Source organism: Sorex fumeus, unplaced genomic scaffold, assembly GCF_029834395.1.
Source record: "Sorex fumeus unplaced genomic scaffold, SorFum_2.1 ptg000128l, whole genome shotgun sequence".
NCBI lineage: Eukaryota > Metazoa > Chordata > Mammalia > Eulipotyphla > Soricidae > Sorex > Sorex fumeus.
The window spans coordinates 37,665,998-37,693,836 of record NW_026606185.1 but is presented as its reverse complement, the minus strand read 5'-3'; the positions used below and the strand labels follow the sequence as shown (position 1 = coordinate 37,693,836).

General features: G+C 39.0%; 1 protein-coding gene and 1 pseudogene across 2 annotated transcripts in view; both read right to left on the bottom strand.

Annotated features, from left to right (window-relative positions):
• Nucleotides 1–27,839, bottom strand: part of DTNA (dystrobrevin alpha) — a 356,746-nt gene that overhangs the window by 23,353 nt on the left and 305,554 nt on the right. For both annotated transcript variants that reach the window (XM_056138272.1, XM_056138273.1), the window contains exons 13-15: nt 10,270–10,357; nt 5,781–5,878; nt 3,653–3,766 (exon numbers count right to left, since the gene is read on the bottom strand). In XM_056138272.1, the coding sequence (XP_055994247.1) occupies nt 3,653–3,766; nt 5,781–5,878; nt 10,270–10,357 (300 nt within the window). The remainder of the gene's footprint in view (nt 1–3,652; nt 3,767–5,780; nt 5,879–10,269; nt 10,358–27,839) is intronic.
• On the bottom strand, nt 19,888–26,550 carry LOC130045459 (tubulin alpha chain-like; annotated as a pseudogene).

The following is a 27,839-nucleotide window of genomic DNA, read 5'->3' as shown; positions in this document are numbered from 1 at the left end:
ATATTTTAGAATAAATGAATAACAAAAGGAAGAAAGATAATTTTGATAGTAGCATAGATGGACCAGCAGCTGGGAATCAATTAAGTGCTCATTATAATAGCCCAGGCAGGAGATAATTAAGAACCAAGAAAATGAGATAGTATCCACCTGTGCTACTCATTATGCAGAATCTTGGACAAGTTATTTAATGTCTGAAACAGTTCTACATTCAGTATTCTGTATAATTTCTATAACAAACCTGGCAGATAGACACTATTATTATACTCTCTTTATAGCTAAAGAAACTAAGTGCATAAGAAGTATCAGACTAGCTTGCAGAAACACCTATCATATAATCCTATTCAAGTTGCCAGATTTGGGTTGCAAATATGTGTCTTAGTTTTCTGTGGCTAAAGAGGGAAGTATGATCCTTTAGAAAGGTCATAGTGCTCTTAAGATAAAAATAAACTGTGTTTATATAACTGCAAACCTCCTCTCTAGCCCTCCCACCTTCATGAAATTACTCCTTGAGCCTCTTGACAAGTCTGCTTCACTTGGCCACCCGCAAGGTGAACTAAGGCCAAAGTAACAGGAAACTACACAGATACCCTTGCATGCGTGGGATGCCCAGGAACCCTACTCTGGGATTCTCAGTGCTTCCCTGAAGTAATTTCAGACTTTTAGGGAATTTCAAAACAATGGCCTCTTCCCCAGATTGCAAAAGTGCTTAGCACCCAGAAAGTGGTTCACCAGGAAAAAGCTTCTGGAGAATTAGCATCCATAGAGGGTCCTCATCTACGATTCTTTCTGGAAGAATCTGTAAGAATGTCAGGAGAGATTTAGCTGGTGGCCCACACCTAAGGCCAGAGGAATGTGGCCTCAGAAAACACCAGCTCTGAGGCCCTCAGGTTCTCAGAGTGCCTGGATCCCAAGTACGGAAATGCCCATAGCCAAGCTCAGGAGGTTAGTTAGCTCACTGACCGACACTGGCGACGGGGAAGAATGGGAGTTGGAAAGATTTTTTTTTTCCTTTCTTGGGTTCCACCCAGCGATGCTCAGGGATTACTCCTGACTGCACTCAGGAATTACTCCTGGAGGTGCTTGGGGGACCGTATGGGATACTGGGGATTGAACTGGGGTTAGCCACATGCAAGGCAAATGCCCTATTCCCTATACAATCACTCCAGCCCTCATGAAATTTGGAAAGTTTTATCTGTTCTCTAGGTACATTATTGTCTTTCTAGATGAATTTTCCAAATGAAATAGTTAGAAAACAAATACTAAATAAGGGAAGTCCTAAAATAAAATTAAAAAACAAAACACCTTAGAAAAAAATCCCAGTTATCCTTGCCCCAGTAGAGAATGAGGCGCCAATGGAAAAGGTACAAAGAACACTTAAGAGGAGCCATAGCCTGTGTGTAGATGAGGAACAATTTTGGCTGTGTTTATTCATATTTCTTTTTAGCAGAGACTTTCTAAACATTTGTTTGGCAAAAGAATCAAGTATTTGTCCCTCATCTTTTTATTTCTCTGTCTTTTATTTTTCCTCTCACAATCCTGGGAATCAAACCCTGGGCTTCATATATGCAATGAAAACAATGAACCATATTTGCTTTATATTTGAGGTGGAGGAGAAGGATGTGAAATATTTTTCCACATCCTCCTTTTTTTGTTGTTGTCAATTTTTATTCCTCTGGGAAATGCTATAGAGGAATGTATAAGGACTTCTAATAAAAGCCTTGACAGTAGGACCAGAAATTATGTAGATTAAAAAGGGAAGAATTTTCTACTTCTTCCGTTATTTTGCTAATTAAGGATGCTGTGATCACCCAACATCGGACAGCAGCAGGTTCTGAAGCCTCCTCTTTAAAGCTTGAAACTGGTGGCTTTGTTCTGTCAATAGGGAGATGATCCATAAAGATGGGTGGATGATGTTTCCAGAAAGAAAGGCTTTGAATTTATGTTTCTCTTATTTGTTGTACAAATGAGTTTCAATACCTCTCTTCAGTGTATTTCCCAGTGTTGGAAAGTTCATCAAGCGTACCCGCAATCAGGAGCTGATTCTGATGACCCTCCCAATTTTGATAATAGGCATTTTCCATTGCAAAACCAGAAGGTATAAAGTTCTGTTTTTTTTTTAATAATAAAACTGCAGGTAAAGTTATAAAGACTACAATTTAGAGAAAAATCAACAATTGTTTACCTGTTTGATCATAGCTTATAGCACAAACATTTTGACAGTGAAAATAGAGTTGTGTTCAAATTATTTTGCAGTGTAATAAATTTTTCTTTTATATTTTAGCAGGGAGGTTGGGCCACGCCCAACGATGCTCAGGGCTTACTCCTGGCTAAGTAATGTGTTCAGGGATCGATCACTTCTGGTGGGGCTCAGGGACCATCCAGATTCATGATTAAATCTTAAAAGAGATCAATTAGCTGCAAAAATTTCTTGGATACACTGGTTCCTGGCTGAGAACTCTAGGGGGAACCTCAGATAGGTTTGGGCCAAACCCTTGCCCTGCTGAAGCCCTGGCAGCTACACTCACACCCTCAACACTTACAGCCATGATTAGGGCTGGACTCCACTCCTCATGGCTGAACTCTACAGATATGCCAAACTCCTGAACATTTAAGGTACACTGGTTATTTTTTTTGGCAGAGAAGTCCAGGTCATCTCAGCATGAAGCAACCTCCCTCAAATGTCGCCCACGCCCCCTTTCACCCCCCCGCCCCACACTGGTACTTCTGGAAATCCCAACAGCCACACCCACATTTCATCACTGCTGCCATGTAAGCTCCCACTGCCCAATTAAGTGCTCTGAGTTTTCTGAAGTGATTTGTTGCTGTGTGACATCTTCAAACTCCACAAAACTCACATCGTAGTAGGAGCACATCAGATTGAATGGGAATGTAACTAAACCAAGTAAGAAGTCAACTAAGCTGGACTAACAAAAACATTAACACAGAAGGCTCAACTAGCAACAACAGCTTAGTAAACCCTCAGATAAGGACCTAAAGGTGAGATATGACAGTTTTCACAAATTTTCTTCTACTGAAGCATTATTTATTTATTTTGCTTTGGGGGTCACATCTGGCAATGCACAGGGGCTACTCCTGGCTCTGCACTCAGAAATTACTCCTGGCGGTGGTTGGGGGACCATATGGGATGCTGGGACTCGAACCTGGGTCGGCTTTGTGCAAGGCAAATGCCCTACTCCCTTTGCTATCACTCCAGCCCCACGCATTTTTTAAAATCATTCCATTAGCCGTTTAGTGATTAAAAAGCAATATAAAATAAGTTATTTTGGGTCCACAACCAGGGAAGGCTTGAGGGATGGTTAGGAAAATTGGGACAATGGAGGAGGGAACGTCACAGTGGGGGTGGGATTGTGTTGGAATACAGAGTGTCTATAACAAATACATCATGAACAACTCTGTAAATCACGTGTTGAAATAAAGTGAAAAAAAAGAGAGAATATTGCTTCCTTTCCTTTTGTCAAACAGAAGAGTAAAGTATAAACAATTTTGTTCCAGATCCCTTAGTAATTAGGTGTGTGCCATTAAAAAAAAAGCAAATGTTAGTAACTGTGGTGGCAAGGACTATTTTCTGGCTACCCACTGTTGGACCGCTGAAGATCCTTAATATCCTGAGCCCTTGGGATCCATCTCTTACCTGAGGAGCCGGAGTTCTGCCAGCAGAGTGGGGTTTTGTTGGGCCTTCTCTGGAGTGGGTTGAGAAGCCTGTTCATGTTCCAGCCTCAGTCTCTGGATCTCCTGTAAGATTTCTCTTGGGAGAGAGGAGGAAGGTAAGCCAGGGTCAGTTACAATCAGGATATCCAGCAACTAACATATGAGCATACCAAAGCTATGAGAACAAAGAATGAAGGATTCCTCCTAGGAACCAAATTGGCTCTCCCTAAACAACCGTGCTTCCAAGGACTGTATAGCTTGTTGGCTGCTGTAGGTAGAGGCGGCTGACTCCATCTCCAGCACGCCCAAATTCTTAGGAGTTGGTGGTAAATCTTAGGAGCCTCAAAGCTGAGTGTTATTAGAGAGATTATTAGGTCCTGGTGATAAGTAATATAATTCTCCACTTTGAAAAGTACACTGCTTAGAAGACAAAAAGCTATCTTTCTATTATTTATGATCCGGTCTGGCAGCATAAGTACCTGCAGCTACCAAGTAAGAGGTACTTGGAGAGAAAATAGGATGAATGGGGCTCATTTCACAAGACTAAATCACCCCATTCTTCTCACTGAATCTTTCTAACAAGCCTCCAGGAAGGCAAATTTTTTTTTCTTTTTCTTAACGTTTTTCAGCCTTATCTGTGGGTCTCAATGAAGGAAGCTTTAGAAGGAAAGTGCTTTTAAAAGGATTCACTATAATAGAGTCTGTGACAGGAGTGTTCTTGGTGTGACCTCTGCCAGGGGCAGAGGTGTCAGTTTGTTATTGATGTTGGGGCCATGGTTGCCTGCACTGAGGCGAACATTAGGCCATTTATGAAGGAAAGGTGATCTGTGCAAGCAAATTATCCCTAAGTACATTAGAAGCCATTAGGCAAGGTTATGAGTCATGTGTTCTTGGTGGAAAGGGTCAGTCCCCCACCCAACAAAATGCACAAGAGCCAATAACACAGAACAAAGCACCGAGAATGTCAGGTGAACTTGGGTGAGGAAACAGATGGTTTTGCATATGAAAGGCTGATTTACAACTGTCTGTTTCACAAATATGTCAGAGTTAAAATGCTGATGACATAAATCCTGGGGATGTAAAAGACAGGAATTTCAAATAGCCTGGTGACTTAAGATCTGCTCTTAGGCAATACTGTTACTATCTATAAAGTCCTCATTGCAAGAAAAAAATTGTGCTATGTATGCCAAATAAAAATTAGACTTACTGTGGTGATTATTTTGCAATGTTTACAAAGATCTACTAATAATGCTATCCCCCTAAAACTAATGTTATATATCAATTATACTTTTAAACCATAGGCTGGAGCTATAGCACAGCGGTAGGGCGTTTGCCTTACAAGCGGCCAACATGGCCAACCCAAGTACGATTCCTCCGCCCCTCTCAGAGAGCCCGGCAAGCTACCAAAAGTATCTCGCCCACACGGAAGAGCCTGGCAAGCTACCTGTGATGTATTCGATATGCCAAACACAGTAACAACAAGCCTCATGATGGAGATGTTACTGGGCCCACTTGAGCAAATTGATGAACAACGGGAGGACCGTGACCATACTTTTAAACCATAGGATTGTTCCTTAAACTCCCTTGAAACAGACAGGTCAAATGGCAAACCATACGCAGTGCTGGGAATGAGATGTCTGGCAGGAATAACTGAGTGGTGAGTTCAAATCCTCTTGAATGGCTGAGATCAAATCCTCTTTTAACTTGCATTCAATGTAGGCACCCCTAACCCACCCACCTTCTCCCTGTTACTGGATAGCAGAGATATTTTCCTACTAACTCCTAAGAAGATCCTTCTGTATTAAGTGACTCCTTAACAAAAATGTAGATAAGAAAAAAGGAAATGAGGCTCTAAAGAGATAGCAGTAATGTCACTGAAATCTCAGAACTACATAGTTTTCTCATTAAGTTTATGATGGTCTAACATCTACAGATTTTCAGAAGTCAAAGACACAACATGTAGAGTCAGTGATTTAACATGCATTAATATGCAATTTGGTGAAAGACAAATCAGATCTTTTAGACCATAACTATAAGTTATTGATGAATGCACTTTTTTTAAAAAATAAAAGTCACACTTTTTAAAAAGCTAGCATGTCTAAAAACTTTACCTGTTCTTGTTTTCTAGTTCTGCAATCAGCTGCCTTTGCTGCTTATTTGCATCAATGGTGAAGGAGATGTCAGGAGCACTTCTCTGCTGAGTTGGTTGCTGTAAAACATGTTTTTAATACTAGTTACTGTTGGGAATGGCAAACCATGTGGGTCTGAGAAGACAAGAATTATGAGTCATGCGGAAAAAAAGAAAATAACTATCAAAATGAAGCCCCTTTCTTCTTCTAAGGAACAGCTTTTCTGTTTTTGTATTTGCCTTTCTGTTGCCCTGGAGTACTTTCTGCAATGAAAAGCAGAACAGAATTCTCTCGGAGACAAATACACCAAATGTGGGGAAAGTATATATATTTTTTAGATTTCTCTCATGAAATCTTTTATAATTTATGTCATTTGTTGCTATGCTATTTCCAGTGCAACTACTTTCTCAGTTTAGATGGGTTTGAAATACTCTAGCAGGGTTGCAGAAATAGTGCAAAGATCTATAGCTCTGCATGTAGAAGCCTTGGTCTTGGTAACTGGCACTGCATGGTCCCCTAAGCACTGCCAGAAATTACTCCAGAGTACTGAATAAGGAGTAGCACTTGAGCACAGCCAAGGAGAATGGCACAAAAACAAAAATATATGACTATTGAGTTAATTTTTATCTAAACCAGATGTTCAATCACTTTTATATATGATTAGAACCTATTAATATGAAAATTTTATATATTTTTAAACTTTTTTTTTATTAAATCACGGTGAAATAGACCATTACAAAGCTGTTAATACTGAACAAATTTAGATGGGTATTTTGTTTAACATCCTGTGACATTATTTCACATATATGTAGCTTCATTACTATAAATTTACATATCTCCACACACTTGGATGAGCCTCACCCATAAAAGAACTGGCAGAGGAACCCAGGTGTGTGGGACCTGGGGCTGAGATCTCCAAGCCTGCACGGTTTGGGACTGGACCTGCCAGTAGCTAGACAGTTACACCCACCAACTGCCGTGTAACCCCAACAACGGCCAGGATCCAGAGATTATCACACTCAGCTCCCGGAAGCGAGCGGCCACATTTGCGGTCATGCAATATCTTATCATCTCATTCCTACTTTGGACAAACTGGCAGGCTACTGAATGTAACCTGCCCACATGGCAGAGTCTGGCAAACTCCCCGTGGTATACCCAATATGCCAAATACCAGTAACAATGATGGGTCTCATTCTCCTAACCCTGAAAGAGCCTTAAATATGGCACTTTAAAAAAAAAAATCTCAGGGCTAGGACAAAGGAGATGTTACTGGGGCCTGCTCGAGGCAATCGACAAACAACAGGATGGTTGTGATCGTGATAGTGATATATACATACATAGATACATATAATTTTTCTGGATTTATTACCTCAATTTGTGTCATGCTCATTTTGTGTCTTACCAACTCATGTATATACAGATATATACATATATATATATATATATATATATATATAAAGCCACATCTAAAAGTATATACTTACAAATTAATTACTTTTTGAGGGGACTTTTGAGCCATACTCCACTGAGCTCAGGGCTTACTCTTGTCTCTGTGCCCAGGGGTTACTCCTGGAGGAGCTGGGGGACCATACGTGGTACAGAAGATGGAATCTAAATCACCTTCATACAAGCTAGGAACCTTATCCCATACTACTTCTCTGGCCCACAAATAAACTCTATGATTATTAATATGTAGTTTTATGTGTATGTATAGTTGTATGCAATATTTATAGGTACAAGTGTATGTATTTAATCAAAGATTAGTTTACCATTATTTTATGAGAATAGGGTAAATTATGTTGTTTTGAAGGAAGCTTACCTAAGACTTAGGGCATAGAAATAATGAATAGATTATCTGTATTAAAGGAAACTGGAAATTACTTCCCTCCTCTGGAAATTACTTCCCTTCCTTTTTTTGGGCTGGAGCGATAGCACAGCGGGTAGGGCGTTTGCCTTACAAGCGGCCAACATGGTCGACCCGAGTTCGATTCCTCCGCCCCTCTCGGAGAGCCCGGCAAGCTACCGAGAGTATTCGATATGCCAGACACAGTAACAACAAAGTCTCCAATGGAGATGTTACTGGGCCCGCTCGAGCAAATCGACGATCAACGGGAGGGCCTTTACCTTTTTTTACCTTTACCCTCTAGATTTGGAGGAAAAAACTATCTTTTCATTTATATTTTTCATTTCTCTCCATTGGAAGTTTATTCAATAGGCCCATGTTCCCTTCTCTTAGTCTTAATCAAGTTTTGATTTGTGATAGTTTCACAGTTACAGATTTACAAGTGCTTAAAGCTGTTAGAAAACTAGAAAGTTGAGGAGATTTAGAATGTAAGCTCAGAAAGTTCAAAACTTAATTTGGGGGGCTGGAGCGATAGCACACTGGGGAGGGCGTTTGCCTTGCATGTGGCTGACCTGGGTTCGATTCCCAGCATCCCATATGGCCCCCTGAGCACCGCCAGGAGTAATTCCTGAGTACAGAGCCACGAGTAACCCTGTGCATTGCCGAGTGTGACCCAAATAGCAAAAACAAAACAAAACAAAAAAAATCCAAAAAACTTAATTTGGTTTAAAAAAAAGATACTTTTCCTTTTGGTGAGAGAGATGTTGTTTTACTACTTTTCTTCACTGTAGACGTAATTGGTTTAAAAAAGATAATTACCTAGATATGTGAGTCTCATTGTTATGAATAAACGTAGGAAACATTAAGGTTAGATGACCATTTTTTGTAATTTCAAATTCTACTTTTTGGTGGGTGATTTAATTGTATTTTTGTTGTTGTTGTTTTTTGGGTCATGCCCAGTGATGCACAGGGGTTACTCCTGGCTCTGCACTCAGGAATTACCCCTGGAGGTGCTCAGGGGAGCATATGGGATGCTGGGAATTGAACCCGGGTCAGCCGTGTGCAAGGCAAGCGCCCTACCTGCTGTGCTATTGCTCCAGCCCCTGGGTGATTTAACTGTAGTTGCCAGATGACTAGAGCATTTTAGGGGCTGGAACAATAGCAGGGGCTGGAGAGATAGCACAGTGGTAGAGAGTTTGCCTTGCGTGCAGCCAGCCCGGCTGAGCCAGGTTAGATTCCTCCGCCCCTCTCAGAGCCCGGCAAGCTACTGAGAGTATCTGGCCCGCACAGCAAAGCCTGGAAAGCTAACCATGACGTATTCAATATGCCAAACACAATAACAACAAGTCTCACGATGGAGACGTTATTGGGCACACTTGAGCAAATCGATGAGCAAAGGGAGGACAGTGCAGTGCAGTGCACTTCAGGGTCAATTATATATGCTTCCATGTACCTAGCCTTTTGTGGTTTCTTTGGTTATAAAGCATATTGTGGAAATTTTTCATAGTTAATTTTTATAGCAAAACATGCCACACTTTTAGAAATGGCATCAACTGTATAATCCTAAAACCATGGAGAAGCTCAACTGTTTTTTGTTTTATTTTTTTGGTCCACACCCAGGGATGCTCAGGGGTTACTCCTGGCAGGCTCAGAGACCAGATAGGATACCTGGGATCAAACCCAGGTTGGTCACATGCAAGTACCCTGCCCACTGTACTATAACTCTAGACCCTCAGCCCACTTTTTTTAAAGTATAATAACCTGATTTTAGAATGATTAAGCCTGGTAAAAAACTAAGCATGGCAAATAATTAATTTTCATAAAACTTCTCTGTAATTTTTAGTTGGCATTTCTTTTGTTCTTTTTTTTCCTTTTTGGGTCACACCTGGCGATGCACAGGGGTTACTCCTAGCTCTGCACTCAGGAGTTACTCCTGGCGGTGCTCAGGGGACCATATAGGATGCTGGGAATTGAACACGAGTCTTCTGCGTGCAAGGCAAATGCCCTACCTGCTGTGCTAGCTCTCCAGCCCCTGGCATTTCTTTTAACAAAGACAAAAGCATTAATTTTCAGGACTTAAGTTTTATATCCTAACTGACCTAACTGTAAGGTAAGTAAGACTTAGAGGAAACTTTGGTTGTTTTCCATGGTTTTTTTTGTTGTTGTTGTTGTTCTTGATTTGTTTTGGTATTTGGGGCACACCCAACTATGCTCAAGGCTTATCTTATTCCTGGAGAGACTTAAAGGAGCATATGAGGTATTGGAGATGCAACTCAGGTTTGCTGTGTGCAAGACAAGTGCCTCACCTGCTGCACTATCTACCCAACCTCCTGTTTTCAAGGTGTTTATTCTGATTTTTGCCACAAAAAATTCTCTTCCTGGTATCTATTTTAGATATTGATTAGACTGGGGATTTCTGAGTCTGTTGTGGGCCTGGGACATAGCTTTGCTCTTTAATTCCTCATCAATGAGAAGTTATGTTTAGCCATACCAGAAATGAGAGCTGAAAAGTAAAAATTAGAAGAACAGATTGTTTTAGGTTTTGTAGGTCACACCGGAGCGACTCTACAGCTACGCTCCTGGAGCACCAATGATGAAGATAAAAAAAAATCCTCTCAAACTACTTACAGAAGAAGTGGACTCCGCCGCCAGCCTCGCCGCGTATCTGGCAATCAGCCTGTGTTCTTCATCAAGCCGGTTTGAACTCTCAAGCATACTGTTGGAACATAGAAAGGAGGAGACTTACAGGTGGCTGAGACAGATTGACATATTCATATTACCACCTGGAGAGCTTTTGCTTTACACTTTTCAATGTAAAAACGTGAAAGCTATACAGAATCCCATTAGGTTAAAGATCTCAGACTTGTATTCATGACACTATCTAATACATGGCCAGGCAGGACGTGAATAAACCCTGTGTCAAGCCAAAGCCATTATTTTACTAAGAGTGATTTTTCTGATCAACATTTCTGAGAAATTATTTTCTCTTTGATTTATTATCTTTAACACTTTTATTACCTTTTAGCTGAATAATATATGTCCAAAATATGTAGACATACTAGAAAATGTGGAAGAAGAGGGAAAATTATGGCCAGTCTGTAGTGATCTCCACCTCCTTGTATTCCCGTTTGTGTTTGATTCTCTCCCGTAAGTGTGGGTTGAATGTATTGACTTGCTCTAATAAATAGTCTACTTAGAGTCAAATATTGGAAGTGGCATTTTGCATTGCTTCTTCTATATTCTATCACTTCTCATCTTGGGCATGCTTCCTTTCTCTGGCAGATCTTTGATTCTTTGCTTTGTAGAAGATAGATGCCAAGGCACAGGGCAGCTCTGCGGAAAGGCTAGGTAAGGAGAAACTGAACTTGTGAGTGAGGTCACAGCTACTTGCCCTTGGAAAAAGAACTTTCCTAAGGTTGCAAGTCAAGCTGTGGGCTTGGGTTAAAGGGAAAATTGGGTTCCTAACCCTTAGACACTGTGAAATGACATATTTAAACTGTATTTTGGGGTAATTTATCATGCATGTAGCAACAGATAATTTTCACTTAGAATATTAATATCCAGGTAAATTGCCTTAAGTTCATCTTCTAAGTCTTTTTCACAAGACCCAGTTTTGAGTGCCATTAAAATGTGCCAGTAATGCTCATTAACTAAACAGACTAATTAGGTTAATCATAATTTATCAGTTATTATATCAGATTAGATGCAATATTATAAACTGATTTCTCTCGTCCCCAAATATATTCTCACATTCTTTTCCATTGACTCATACGGAATCCTGCTCCTTAAAGAAAAAAATGCAAAGGCAATACTTGGTTATTTATTAGAAATATACTTTTAAACGCCAGTACTAAGGGTATAAAAATTATCCACTAGAAAGACTTGGATTCATACAAAGTAACATACATTTGTATGTCTTCTAAGCTACAGGCTTAGCTTATATGTGAATAGACATATTTTGACCTTTGTTCCAAAGGAGATGAGTGAAAATCAGTATGAGTTTCCAGCATATTCACTATTCCACTTCCAAATAAATTTTTCCTAACTGGTTAAATCCCTTACTGTAATAAATGTTTCTAGTTGTTTTGAAGACAATCCTGTGTCCATCATCCCTGCTCTAGAGCATACTCCTCCTATTTGCAAACTATACCTTCTCTTAGCCTGACTGACTACTACTGTTGTACACTTTCTTTTTTTTCTTTCTCCAGGCAATGATAGCTACTTATAATATTTTTCATTTTTTCCACCAACAAACTTCATTATCCTCAGAAAATATCATTTTGTTTTATTTTACTACATGAGATAGGCAAAGTAGCATGGTGATTGGGATACCTTTAATGTTCAAGTTATTTTGCCTCTAAAGTAATTGGAGGATACAAGAATCATTAATGAATCTCAAAGTGGCATAAATAAACTTCTGTTCAGAGCTGGGATTCTCAAACTTTACTGTGTCACTGGGAGTCTGTAAAATGTGATTTCTGATTTTGCTGTTGCAAGTATGGGGGTAGAATGCAATCTCAGAACCAGCATTTCTAACAAGTTTCCAAGATATGCTGATGTTGCTGGTTCAACATCAATAATTAGGGCATGACAATTATTTTCATATACCCAATTAAATATCCAATCTTTTTCCCAGTATTTCTGGGAATAATAAAAAAGCTTCATATAATGGTCACACCCAAACAGTTTTACAAAAAAATTTAACATGAGATGAACTCCAAATGTAATCAAACATAATATATATGTGCATATAATACTTATTATATTGATATCCATTAATTTATATGCTATTTTCTAAGTGTTTCTTAAAGAGAGAAAAGTCTAGTACCCAAAGATTACATATATAAAGTATAAACCTCAATAGATTGTGATTTAAATCAACATAAAAAAGACTTGGAGTTGAAAGTAACTTCAATTAGTAAAAAGCAGAAATAGTTCTGAAAATCAAATGCTTTAAAGTAGATGCTTGCCTTGATAAAAAACACAATGTTTGTATTTTCTAGATATTGAAACTGTAATAAGAAATTCAAGTGTTCTTTCTAATAAGAAGATATCACCTTTATACATAAAACCTAAGAAACAATCTAATCTGATTTTTAAAAACACGTTTATCATTTCTGGCTGGTGCATTGGAGACCATGTGCTTAATCACAACATGCATTTGAAGCATTGGACCATTTTGTCTATACAAACCAAGACAGTAATGTTTGACTACTTGAAAGTGACTTTGTGTAAAACATTTGAGTGTTTTGAAAAATAAATATAAGAAAGCCTTGATAAAAAGCCATTATGATAAAAGTGTCTTTTATCAACGAACGACCAGCAAGTATAAATAATATGAAGGTTATAGGAAAAAAAAGCCTCTGGGAAGTGTAAGATGTGAAGTTATGGGTTACTGTCGAGTAAGCTATAACTCATACTTGCATGCCTTTCTTCCCCCAGCACTGAGTGAATGAGGGGTGGAGTGATATATTATCCCTTTGTGCACACAAACGATTTATGAGTTCACATATGCCATTTCAGTATGTTCAAATTATACAAGGGTGAATGAGGCATTTCTCTAATAAATTCCATTATTTCAAGACTTCAATTACAAATAGTTGAAAATGAATGTCCAATAATCCCTAAATCATTAAAGAAATACTGATCCTAACACTTTCTCCATCCCTGGTCATTCATTTCAAGACTTTATAGTAAGATTACTGATTATAAGACCATGATGAATTAAAAAAGTGGCTGCTGTATGGACTGAATTTCAGAGCTGGGGAATCTATTATTTGAAAGCTCTCCATTTTTATACCATCAAATACATGACCAGGGGCTGCCGCCAGTGATGTCAAAATGGCATTCTAGGAAACCTGAGCATTCCTTCCTTCAAGCTAGGACTTTTGTGATTTAGCAAACACTTACTGTAACTCAAGGGCTGTTCACATTTCTTTGTTTTCTCAGAGATAACAAAAAAAATGTGAATAAGACCTGTTGTAGGTTCTAGAGAGGAACAGGTAAGTAAATAAGAATATGATCTAGTTCTTTTTTTGTTATAAACTGTAAATTGTTGATAGTAGTAAAATAGAAATGTAATAATAAGGAAAGTAAAAAAACAACAGAATTTGATCTAGAAATTTGTTGTTGTACTAATAGGTTTTAACTAATAATACCTTCTTAGGTAGTAATTCTCTGAAGTGAATAGTTACTCTATGTGGTTCTTTCCTACACTTTGTTCCCCACCAACAGCAAACTGCTATGAGGTGAAATTCTGCTCTGGACTTACGGGGTCTGAGATGCTGCTGGGTGGAGAGGAACTCCATGTTCCATGTAAACTGGGGCCTGAGAAGTGGTTCTATGGGTATGAAAGAATGAGGAGGGTAAAGAACTAATTCTCACAATTTCATTGTTGATTTTAATAACTAGCCTGAAAGAAAAGAAAAACACAACAAAAATAATGATATGACAATTTTCTTGGGTAATAATGGAGAAGCCATTATTATATTAAGTTGCCATTAGAATATCTTCAAAGCACTGTTTAACGTAGTGGGTGGTTCAAGTCAGGAACTCAGTAGATATCTCCAAGGCTGGGTACTTTACTTTCTACACTCTCTGGAGGTCTTTCATTTACTTCCAGTCTATTCTCAGTGATGTGCCCTGGGTCACTGGATAATTTAGGATAATTTATTCATCTAATTTAATTAAGCAAATTTAATTATCCTAAGAGTAAGGATTCCTTAACAAATTTCTCTTATTTTGTTTTATTTATTTTTGAGCAGTAAAAGTTTTTAGTATAAACCATTAAAGTTCAGAATGACATTACCCTATATCATAGGGTCAATAATTAATTTAACTTAATGATATTTTCTCATGAAATATGTAATGGCAAAACTAATGTAATGTGTGAGAATGCCTAGATTAAATGATCAATTTTTAATCATTATAGTTTGGGAAGTAACACTAACGTTCAAATTCATGATATCCATACACAAAATTACTAGCCCCTGCCCCTACAAAAAGTTCTCACAATCCATCTTCTAGTCTCATTTTCTCTCCACACTCCTTGCCACTATTTGGTTTTGTATTTCAGTGCCAAGTGTTTGTCAATGATCAATGTTCAGTGTTGTCTATCTCTTATTTTGACTCTCTCTAGTCTAAAGATGAATCAGATTTTAGGCTGATTCAATTAATTCTTTTCTATAGCCAGTGATTTTTTAATTTTCATTTTTTTTCTATTTTTTTTTTGTTTTTTGTTTTTTGGGCCACTCCCAGACGTCTGATGAAGCTGATTTCCTGAAGAATACTCGTGTGCCCAGTACTATGCTAACTGATGTAAGCATAGTATTTCCTCAGATGAGTACTGTCACTCTCATCTTCCACAAAAACTTAAAGTGCATTTGAATCTACAAAAATGAACTAATCTGAAGATCAATCTACTGATTTTGCTAGCAAACCTCTGTTTGAGTATAACACAGTTGAGTCATATATGAGCACTGGTAGAATGAGGTTCTTTAGATTGGTATTTATAGGATTCTAAGGAGGTACTTTTTAAAGGGACTTTAGTTCTAAAGCAAGATCTCTAAACATTAATACTGAAGGGGTGTAAAAGGAAAATAAAAGTTTATCTAAAAGAAACATTGTCAGTAAATATAAAGCGGCTTGGCCGAGCTGGCCACACACAAGGCAAATGCCCTACCGCTGTGCTATCTGATTTAATTGATAGCAATTATATCAAAGTACAGACTGGAGTCTTTAACCATATCTATTCCCTCATGCAAAGGCCCCTTTTCAGAGTTGATAGAAACAGGTTACACTTTTCTGAATGAATAATATGGGTTGAGTTGGAAATTCTATGCTTGTTTCTGCTGCTTTCTGCTACAGTTCTTTCCTAGAAAGCACCAAAAATGCTCAGGGATTTGATAAGTTTTAGGGAAGGGCAGGAAAAAATCATTTATTACATTTTGATATCCTTGCTCTACTGCAGAAGAGACTTAAAACAAGTAAAGTTTTTTACATTTTCCTAAATTAAAAAGACAGCTAGAATAGCCTTTGACTTACATTCGATTTGTCTGTCTTGCCTGACATCATACTCAGAAAAGGCACAAGTTTTTCATTAATTTGGCAGCGAACTATTTATAAATGAGTCAATTTCCCATTGTTAAGTAATCAACCTTGTGCAACAAGCCTTCTGTCCTGTGTTAATGAGGCAGATTTGTTAGAATTATAAACACAAAGCTATGAATCAGAAACATCTATTAGGTTTCTATTTCTAAATCATTTCCTGAAGGTACACAAGGAAGGAGGCTGAAAGATGGGCTGAAAAAGATTCTGGAACCCAGAGACAGAATCCTTTGGATATGTCATTAGTTGCAAGTGACTTGGAGAGGTACCTTAAAGTCTCGGAGCTAACATTTTCTCACCAGTGAAGTCACTATATCACTATCATCCCATTGTTCCTTGAGTTACTTGAGCAGGCGTCAGTAATGTCTCTATTTGTCCCAGCCCTGAGATTTTAGCAGCCTCTTCTTACACCTCTTTCCCAATGGTTGGAGGCTCTTTGAGGGTCAGGGGAATGAGACCTGTTATTGTTACTGTTTTATCGAATATGCTAGGGGAGCTTGCCAGGCTCTGCCTATGCAGGCAGGATACTCTTGGTAGCTTGCTGGGCTCTTCAGTATATATATATGTCACTTCACTTGACTTGATCACTTGACTTCCCGTTAATCATCGATTTGCTTGAGCGGGCACCAGTAATGTCTCCATTTGTCCCTGTCACGTGCTAGTGTAGCCCAATGGCGTCTGTTCATTCTAGGAACATGAAGAGCCTCAAACCGATCGTTCAGGGTCTTGACGAAGAAATCTGACCATCTCGTAGGTGGGCAGCCACGTGGTCTTTTGACGTCCTGTGGAATCCAGTCGATAACGGCTCTAGTCCAGCGGTTGTCTCCAAATCTCATTAAGTATCCAGCCCATCTGATTTTCGACACCTTGGCAAATGAGACAGCGTCCCTGATTCTTGACCATCGACGGAGGTCGGAACTCCGGATTCTTTCATTTGAGTGAAACGTGATACTCCAAGCATAGCTCTTTCGATTCCTCTTTGGGAGACCCGAATAGCGTTCTAGTCCTGTTTTCGTAGGGCCCAGGTCTCTGAGGCGTATGTTAATGCAGGAAGAACACTGGAATTGAAGAGATGTGCCCAGAGCCAGAGATTGTTCATCCTCTTAGCTATTTCCTCGACGCTCTTGAAGGTGTTCCAAGCCTCTCTCTTCCTCCTGCACAACTCAGGTGCCAGATCATTCGTCATGTTGACTTCTCGACCTAGGTATACATAACTGTTGCATTCGGAGATGTTTGTTCCATTGAGAGCGAATGGAGCATCAGGAACGAGGCTGTTTCTCATAAACATTGTCTTCGTGAGATTCAGCTGTAGTCCGACCTTTCCACACTCACGGTCTAAGACGGCCAGCATTTGTGCCGCTTGGCTAATGTTTGGTGTTATTAGAACAATGTCATCAGCAAAATGGAGGTGGTGTAGTTGCCGACTGTCTATCTTCACCCCCATTCCTTCCCATTCTAGTCGTTGCATGATGTTCTTGAGGGTGGCACTGAAGAGTTTCAGTGAAATGGTATCACCCTGCGGAACCCCTCTCTTGACATAGATGACCCCTCACTTCTTTGTAGAATGGTGAGATCCTGGTAGTGAATCCATAATACAGCTCATGGAGGATCCTGATGTATTGAGTTTGAACACCCTGATTGGCCAGGGCTTCTATGACTGCTTCCATCTCAAGAGAATCAAAAGCCTTCTTTAAATCAATGAACGTTAGAGAAAGCGGCATCTTGAACTCTCGAGAAACCTCAATGAGGTTGGTTATCGTGTGGATATGGTCTATCGTGCTGAATCCTTTGAGGAACCCGGCTTGCTCGCATGGTTGTCCTTCATCTAGTGTTCTACCAATCCTGTTCAGGATGACTCGAGTGAACAGCTTGTAGATGACAGACAATAGGCAGATCAGGCAATAGTTGCCAATGGCGTGGATGTCTCCCTTCTTGTACAGTAGTACAGTCCTGCTGGTTTTCCATTGGGATGGAACCTTGCATTCAGACAGGTAGCGCGTGAAGAGCCAAGCCAGCGTATTGATGAGTACTGATGGCAGGTTCTTCAGGTGTTTAGGTCTGACCTTGTCTGGGCCAGGTGCTATTCGTTTCTTTACTGATGAAATGGCATGTTGGATTTCAGAAGGGAGAACACTGGGAATGGCATATCCATGCTCAATCCACTGCTCGCAAAGCAGTGCAGAGATGTGATAAAGGAAGACCTCAAAGAGAGAAGAGAAGCAGTGCTGGTAGATGCAGCAGAAGTCGGGAAAAGCATTCGTAACGCCCACTTTTCCTTCGCCAAATACAAGACCAAAATGACTGCCCTTTGACGTCCTGATGGATCTATCACATCTTCCAGAAGGGCAATGGATAAGATTATTTATGACTTCTACTCAGATTTCTTTGATAGCCACGTCCACCTACCCACATACCAAATTCCGCGGATGGAGATATATATATATATATATATATATATAAAATATATATATATTTCTCTATTATTTTTTGCCTACTGTCTGAACCCCATCAAATATGGTGTGGTAATCATGTAAAATGGGTAGGGAGTGTCTTATAAAATCATGGAGGTGGTTGGGTAGTGGAGGTTGGCTGACAGGGCTGCGTCCCTTGGGGCAAGGAGGGCTCTCGTCTGCTCCCCTCTGGGGTTCCCCAAGTGAAAACAGCCTGGTGCAGAGTCTGGTGGCATGGATATGGGAGCCTCATTTTATGCTTCCTTCCGGGAGAAGCAGCGAGAGAGTGAAATAGAAAGAAAAATATGCAAATTTATGGGGATCTATAAACAAATTAATAATGGAATATTTGAAGCATTCCATAAATGTAAAATGGCTTCATTCCTATTGTTCATAATCTGTGAGGAGATATAAGAGACTAAAGACAAACTGTTTGCCCTCTTGAAACTTACAATCAAAATGAGATACCAGAATACCTAAACCTAAATGAATAAACAGTATCTTACTAATCACCATTATTCTTATTGCTGGTGTGTGCACAGAGAGTTGTTAAAATGAAATAAAGTAGTAAAAGTAAATATGCACTGTCCTCCAGTTGTTCATCGATTTGCTCGAGCGGGTCCAGTATCATCTCCATTTTGAGACTTGTTGTTACTGTGTTTGGCATATTGAATACGTCACAGGGAGCATGCCAGGCTTTGCTGTGTGGGCGAGATACTCCCAGTAGCTTGCCGGGTTCTATGCAATTTCAGTAAAAAGATAGGAGGTAATGCCACATTGAGGAATATCCAGAAAAACTTTCTGGGAGATAAGCCTTTGTTTATGGAGGTTTTCTAAGAGACAGCACAGCATAGTATTATTGAGCTTGAGAGCAGATGGAAAATGGTTAAAACTCCCAGCTGACTAGCACTGCATGACTGTGGGAAAATCAAATAACTGTCTGAAATGGATACCTTTACTACCTATAAAAAGTGGGCAACAGTATTTAGTTTATAGATTTACTTTAAGGACCAGTGGTGAATTATTTAAGTAAAGCTTTTAAGAGTGTAAAACACAAGGCAACTGTTTCAAGAAATGGTGCTTTTTATGCTTATTACCATTATAGTTCTCACTGTAGTTGAATAACAGTGAAGAATGACAGCTATACTGATGATAAAGGTGGTGAGAGATCAGTACTTCCATTATCATAAGAGGAGCAGGGAACTATTAGGATTAAACATATAGGATGGGGAAAGAAAATGGAAAAATTCAAAAGGAAGCTTTGTTTTTAAGTATAGAAAAAAAAGGAAAAAATATGGAAGGCAGAAGCCATTAAAAAGGATTCATTTCATTGTTTAAAATTCTTTGTTTTCAAAATACAAATTATGTCTAGCTTTCATCAAATACAAGTAAGTTGTGTTTGCTAAGATAACTTTATGGGCTTATGTCACCATCAAATTAGTATGATTAATCACTTGAGTGGGGAAAAGTAGTAGTGATGAACTCTGAATCTTTCTCTTTGGAGATTTAATTTTTAAAACCTCAATTATGAATTTTTTCCACTTAAAACCACACTTTTATTAACAGGTTAGAGTGAGCAGACAATAAGACAACTCCAAGAAAATGGGAGTGTAAAATTGTAAAGTAAAGCTTTTAAGAGTGTAAAGCACAAGGCAACTGTTTCAAGATTGCAACAAATAGATTAATACTCTTAACCTTCATCCTCTCCATCTGAAGTATCTGCTCTGACCTCTTCATAATTCTTTTCCAGGGTGGCCAAGTCCTCATGGGCCTCAGAACTCTCCCTCCTCCATGCTTCACCCACGTACCAGTGAACAAAGGCACACTTGTCATACATTGGATCAAACTTGTGGTCCAAGCAGGCCCAAGCCTCAGCAATGGCTGTAGTATTGCTCAGCATGCCCACAGTCCCCTTGACTTTGGTCAGGTCCCCACCAGTAACTACAGTGGGAGGCTGATAATTAATACCAACTTTGAAGCCAGTGAAACACCAATCCACAAACTGGATGCTGTGCTTGGTCTTGATGGTGGCAATGGCAGCATTGACATCTTTGGGAACCACGTCACAACAGTAAAACAGGCAGCAAACCATGTATTTACCATGGCAAGGGTCACATTTCACCATTTGGTTGACTGGCTCAAAGCATGCATTGGTGATCTCTGCAACAGTGAGCTGTTCATGGCGGGCTTTCTCAGCAGAGATGACAGGGGCATATGTGGCCAGAGGGAAGGGAAGTGGATTCAGGGGTGGGGCACCAGGTTGGTCTGAAATTTGGTCAGAATGATGTTCAGGGCCCCATCAAATTGGAGGGAAGCAGTGATGGCAGTGATGGAGGACAAAATCTGGCTAATAAGGCGGTTCAGGTTAGTGTAGTTGAAGAGTAACCCTTGTGCATCGTCAGGTGTGACCACCCCCCCAAAAAAGAATTACTCCTGGGGGTGCTCAGGGAACCATATGGGATTACAGGGGTTGAGCATGACTCAAACATGGGTCTGCTGCATGCAAGGCAAATGCCCTCCCCGCTATACTATCCCTCTCTGCTATTCTTTTTTTTATATTAAAGTGAATATTTCTTAATTTTATTTATTTGGGCTGGAGTGATAGCACAGTGGGTTGGGCATTTGCCTTGCACGCAGCTGACCCAGGTTTGATTCCTCTGCCCCTCTCAGAGAGCCTGGCAAGCTACCCAGAGTATGCCGCCTACGGCAAAGCCTGGCAAGCTACCCGTGGCATATTCAATATGCCAAAAACAGTAACAAGTCTCACAATGGAGATGTTACTGGTGCCCGCTCAAACAAACCGATGAACAACTGGAGGACAGTGCTACAGTGCTAGTTATGAAAAGGTCAAAGAAGAGCAAAAGGAATGGCTGAGATATGTTTAGAATTATAGGGAAGAGGAAACAGAGTGAGACGATTATTTTTACTGCCAGGTATTACTGAATCTGTACAACTAGTCTTCTTTGAAGAATACTAATAGTTCTTAAAATTAGGTATCTAGTTCTATTATTTTAGTTACCACATAGCATTAAGGAATCAGACTCACTGGGAATAAGATGAAAGCAATTATTCATTTGACTTGTCGTTTGGATATATGAGAAAAAAATAGATACTGACATAAAAATTTGGAAAATTTGAACAGAGATAGACTTTGCTGAGAGTTTGTTTTTATATCCTTAAACAGTACTACACCACAGTATGAAATGAAAGTGTCTCATTTAATAGTTATATTTTATATAATTTCTACTTTAGAAAAATTAAGATAAATATGTATCTATTCAGCAGATAATGTTATACACTAATATTACAAGAATAGGAAAGAACCTTGAAAACAGTCATGGGAGGAGAGTTCTAGAGACAAAGAACTAGCTAATAATTCAAGTGATAAGAGTGGTGAGCACTGAAGAATGCTTTCTGTAAATTAGTAGAAGGGGACAAATATGTTAAATTACTTAATAATTTAACAATGAATTAAATACCTTAGCAATTATTTTGAAATAATTTAACACACTGGCTCATGTAAAATTAAATCTATGGACTTCTATTTCAGAGAGAGATAGAATAGTTAAGCATCACCACTGTGCAATAACTTGACATGGCACAAGTAACATGGAGCTGATTGATGGGACCCAGAACCCCACACCCAGCAAATATTAATAGTTATCTAAGCTAAAGGGAAAACTTGTGCAGATGACATGCTATGTTTTTCTATGGTATGTTGGTGTGAAGCATTCAAACTAACAGAAGAGACACCATAAGTGAATTTTAAAGTGCCTTAGTGTCACTTCTGGCTTAGACTGCTTGTCAAGAGGTCAGGCAGTTCCCCTTTCTCTGAACAGTCAAACCTGCACTAACCATGATGGGCTGTTCCGAAGCAAGTTGATATACAACCCGATGAGTACATGTTCATCAGCTAGCCTGTCTGCCACATTCAGGCTGTACTGAATCCTGAAACAGGCAGGAGGAGAGAAAGGGGGTTGTTAACAGAGGTAGAAATAGGAGAGCAGATAGGAGTGCATATGTGATGGAAAAGGCAACTAGAAAACCGAGCCAAGTAAGGAAAAAATGAACTGACATTCTATTACAAACCCAAGTAAAATCCAAGCAAGGAAAGTCACAATTCCATTCCATTAACTGCAAGTAAAGACTTTCACACAAGTAAGTCACTTTAAGGGAGAGATCTGAATTCGTCAAATTGCTAAGGCCAAGATTTTCATTTGTACAAGCAAGCAGGCTGGAATGGGTTGCGAGCAGAAATTAAGAATCCTTCAGAAAAATCCAATCTGAAGTTTAGTCATTTACAAGAAAGGAAAAATCAGTGAAAGTGAGTAACCACACAGATGTGTTGGCTTAAAATAGCTACTTGGTGCTGTTAATGGGGTTATAAGCGAGCTGCTTTTTACCAAATCAAAGAGGATCTTCCAAACACAAGCATTTTTCACAAAAGAAAGCTCCGATTTTAGTGAAGTTAATTTAGAATTCAGGACACTCTGGCTTTCACTTACCCTTTGCCCTTCAGAAAAGCCGGAGCAGCCCTAGCCAGCAGTTTGTTCTGCTCTACTTCATTGTTCTTGGGAGGAGAGCTAGTTAATAAGACGGGAAAGCCAAGAAGAGCGTAAACACAGCAATGCATTCAAGAACAGAAATTGGCAACAGTATCTCCCAAGCCTAGATCTGAGTTTCATTTGGACAGTATTTTCTTACTATTTTGAAATTTTCAAGAATGTTTTCAGATCTCTGAGTTGAATAAGGATGCACTAACCATGATGGGCTGTTAATGGAAACTGTCCTGAGATCCATAGTTATAATCACAGAGACAGCCTTGACCCCAGATTTGACTTTTACTCTGTACTTACCAAATGGATTGCCTATGCCTAGAAGAATAAAGAAAATCCGTTCACCATCTTTAAAGAGTATCATGAAAACGGTTCAGTGATTCACAAAATCCTACCAGCCTTTAGATCGCACTCAAGGAGTTTATTTCTCCTCTGGCTTTCTCAGTAGTTTCCAACTTTTTGTGTTGAAAATTACCTAGAGGTGGTTGTCATATTAAAAGCACATAGTGACGTAACCTTGGCTCCATGGAGCTGGAGGAAAACACTCAGAGAAAAAGCAATATACTTCTGAATCAATATTATCTGGAATATCTCTACTTTTGCAAACAGCAAAAGTTTTAAATTCATTACAAAAGGATACTGATTTACAATTTAAATGAGGGCTTAACAATTTTAAATGAACTTTTATCAAAGTACAAGTCTATATTTAAATAACTAATAAAAGTCAAAGTCACCCAAGATCATTTGTGATGAAGATGCATGTGCTTTCTTGGCATTAGAACTGCACTTGTAATGTACTTATAGAGAGTTTGAATCTCTCTAGAATAATTTCCTGTAATACTGATGTAACCTAAAATGATCTCTGCTCTTCATTTTTGTATTCTCTTAGAACAGAACTATATGGATTTGCTTGAATATGAAATTTTAAATTAATGGGACTGAAATGATGGTTTACCACAAAACCTTAAAATCTTTAACTACAAACACAAGCATTTATGAGAAAGTACCATTCTTCAGACCAAAGTAAAAGACCCCAGAAATTGATAAATGAAACATTTAGAATGAAAGGAATTCTTATATTACAATTAGATATTATAATTAATATTATATTAGAATTTTTTTTTCTTTTTGGGTCACACCTGGCAATGCACAGGGGTTACTCCTGCTCTGCACTCAGGAATTACCCTGGTGATGCTCAGGGTACCATATGGGATGCTGGGAATTGAACCTGGGTTGGCCACGTGCAAGGCAAATGCCCTACACGCTGTGCTATTGCTCCAGCCCCTAGAATTCTAATATAATTAGAATTCTTATTTCATAATATTCCTTAAAAAGTGCAGGTTTTTAATTTTATTTTTTTAAATTTTATTTATTTTTGCTACATCCAACAGAGTTCAGGGCTTACTCCTGGCTCTGCATGCAGGAATCACTCCTGGAAGGGCTCAGAGGGCCATGTGGGGTGTGAGGAATTGAACCTGGTTCGCCATGAGCAAGGCAAGAACCCTGTCTGCTGTACTATCTCTCTGGCCTGAGGTCTCATAATTTTAAAACCAAGATTGATTTATAACAAAAATGATGGATATGCACTCATGATGACTACTGAATGCTTAATGTCACACTCATCATTTCAGGAATGCACCTATGAAAAATGTATGCTTTACAAGTGAAACTGCACACAAACAAAATGTATGTAAAAGAGAAAATTAATGTTGTAGAGAATTCACTCTTTTCATAAACTTAAGCTTACTCTTTGCTTTCCTATCTCCCTCTTTCTCTTTCTCTCTTTCTTTTCTTCCCAAATTGATCTCTATCGTCTTAGATCGGTCACCTGACCATCATAGCCAAATCCCTAAACTCAAGTCCTCAGAGTTGGTATCCTAGAATTCTACTAAAACAGTACTTCAGCCTCTGCTTCCCAATTACTTTTCTCCAACATTTTTCTAAGTCAAGACAGATTCACCATTTACACAATTACTTTGCAATTCCTGAAAAAGCAATCAGAACACTGTGTGGTGCACCAATGATTTTCCCTTCCAAAAGAAACATTTCTCCTACTTTGCTATGCTTCTTTGCCCCTTGAATCCCAGGAATCTCTATAGTTTCTTAAAGAAAATGTGTAAACATGAGGAATTTAGCATCAGAGATTATAACTGTATAATAGGGGGGAGGGGTGGGGGTGGGGAAGGAGGGAAAGGAGAGAGAGAGAGAGAGAGAGAGAGAGAGAGAGAGAGAGAGAGAGAGAGAGAGAGAGACATGGGAGGATCAAAGGATCTGCTTATCTGCTTGATCCAGTTACTCTGGTTGAAATTTTTCTTTGATGGGGGACTTCCAAAAAGTGCTCAGGGGACCTAGGGGGCCATGCCCAGAGATACTCAGCCACAAGGCCAGATGGTTTAGTGATTGAGGCTGGCGATGTGATTCTGCTCGGTTAGGCGAAATGATGTTGACTGGAGTAGTGCTTGAGGTCTCACTAGGGGACCTTTGGATTTATTTGGGGACCTACCAGGGTCATACCCTGATGGTACCTAGAGATCTCCAGGTCTATACCAGGTGGTGCATTGGAGGCTTGCAGTGTCTGTGTAGATAAGAAATCAACCCTGATCATTTACTTCCTCTCTGTCCTCCCTTTGATAAAATCTTATGGGAGGAAGATGGTGTGTCAGTCACGCTCCAGATGGTATCCTCTCACTATGTTACTGAGGGACACTAGTCCTGGAGGTGCCCAGTATCATAAATGTGGCGTTGAGACCAGGGGACGTGGGAGCACTGTATAGTTCTTTCTTTGGTGGTCTCATTCTTGCCCTCCAACTCTTTGGGCTTCTCTCTCCTTCCCCTAGTTCATTTATCTGTTTCCTTGCCTCTTCCTCTCTCAAAAGAATGAGTAGTGTTCTGGCTGTACATATCTCTTTTCCTTTTGCTGTCATTTCTTTTTTACTAGACATTACCAATGTTGGTATGAGATAATTGTTTAAATTTACTCATCTACCTTTCTTTGAGTTTTTTTTCTCTCTCATGTAAATTCTTGGGAAACCCCAGTTCATGAAAAATAAGATTACATTATATGCAGTTGAGTTTATGGAAATAAACCATTTATTTAATTTTGCTACAGGTTTTACTTTCCAGTCTTAGGAGTATTTCTGGCTCTTGGAACTCACTCCTATAGTTTATGTACTTCCTAGAGCTAGCCTCAAATTCTTTTACTTGTCTTATTTCTGCAAAGTCAAAAATACGACAATGTTTATTCACCCATTTAGTCTCTTCTAGTACAAACAACATTCTTTCTTTTTGTACAAACAACATTCTTTTGAAATAAAATAATTCAAGAACTTTTGACCAGGAATCAGATTCCACTTAAAAGCTGGGACTATAAAATCTTTTTGCGTGAATTACCTTCAACTTGAATGTTTTTTCTGTAACTTCCAGAGAGCTCAAAGAAAGAAAATAAGGTGAAAAAATTTCTCCTGAATTGCTGCATATAAGAGTAAATATATAATTTATATTGGTCTCTTCAAAGCAATCTTCTACCTTTATAGTATTTGATATCATTCTTTATATTGTACAGATTTATATTGTAGTTGGCAGTTTTCACAGCTAAGAGGTATTTCCCAGTTGTTACTGATTTGGGGATTAGACATGGAATCTATGTCCTAATCAAGACATAAATGCTTTTGGCAAGAGAGAGTGTCAGGAGGCAACAAATAGTTTTACAGAAATCTAATGTAAAAACTTCTCTTTTTACATGACCTGTTTTCAAGTTCAAACCATCCTTTCTCTTCTAAAACTGAAAACTTGACCATGGTGATAAATCTTTCTGATCTGAGTTCCAAGGAGAAACAGGCTCCCATCCCTAAAACTGTACTACGCACATACTTTTTCTTATTGTCATTTTTCTCTATCAGGTCTGTGGCAATGTATAAACACATATATATACATATTATCACATAGGGGTGAGATGACAATCATACCTTATAGAATATGACAAGAGAAAATGTAAAGTGCATGTGCTCTGCTACAAAAAAGGCAAGAAACATTACTTTCAACTATATATATTTTAAAAATGTCTCTTTTCCCTCCTAAATATATTTTAGAACTAGAAAAATAGTATATGTAAAGACGGATGAACTCACCCAAATTTTTATACACCCACAACCACACACACTTTTATTCAATGACAAAATGGGTTCAGGGATGATTATATAATTTAAAAAATATTTCACATTTCCTTGTTTAAAGCACTCTTTTCTTTTGGAGGGTGAGAACTGGGGTCAGTATTTATGCATAAGTGCAAGAAATTTGTTTTTTTTAAGACAATAAATTAGACATGAATTATCTGGAGTTTTGCTTAAGTCAGAAATAAAATTTTATGGATTGAGTTTCCCTCCTCACCCCAAGCAGAACGCTGGCAGCAGAACCCAACTGCAGTCATGCTCAAGGTCACCTTCCACATCCTCGGATGAGCCTCACCCAAGTGGGATCCAACAGAAAAATGCAGGTATGCGGGCCCCGTGACTGAGATCTCCAAGTCGGCTCGGATCAGGATTGGGCCTCCTCCCCGCCAGCTCCCCAGTTTTCCAGTAGCTTGGCGGTCACATCCACAAACTGCCCCCAGTGCCATGTAATCTCATCAATGGCCAAGATCCAGAGACTGTAAGGCTCCTCGAAAAGAGTGCCTCATTCGAGACCGCGTGACTTCGTGACCTCTTATACTCTTGCCCACTTATGTATCAAAAGTAGGACACATTTGTTTGGTTTTAACATACTTGTGCTTGTATCCTCTTATATACAGGCTTAAATGCTCCGAAATATAATACAACAACATACAATAGTCTTCACATACTTCCTTCTTACTGCGGTAGGAAGGTGCTGAGTGGTGGGATTGGTGTTTGAATATTATCTGCAATGAACTATTGTGAACTACTTTATGAAAATAAAATATAAAAAATTACAGAAATAAAATTTTAAAGCCACTTATGTTGTTTATTATTTTAACTCTGGTTAAAGATCTTTTTCTCTTATTCAATATGAAATAAGTTTTTAAATAAAAATTCATGTGTAGTTTTACAGAAAAACAAAGCTACATAAATAT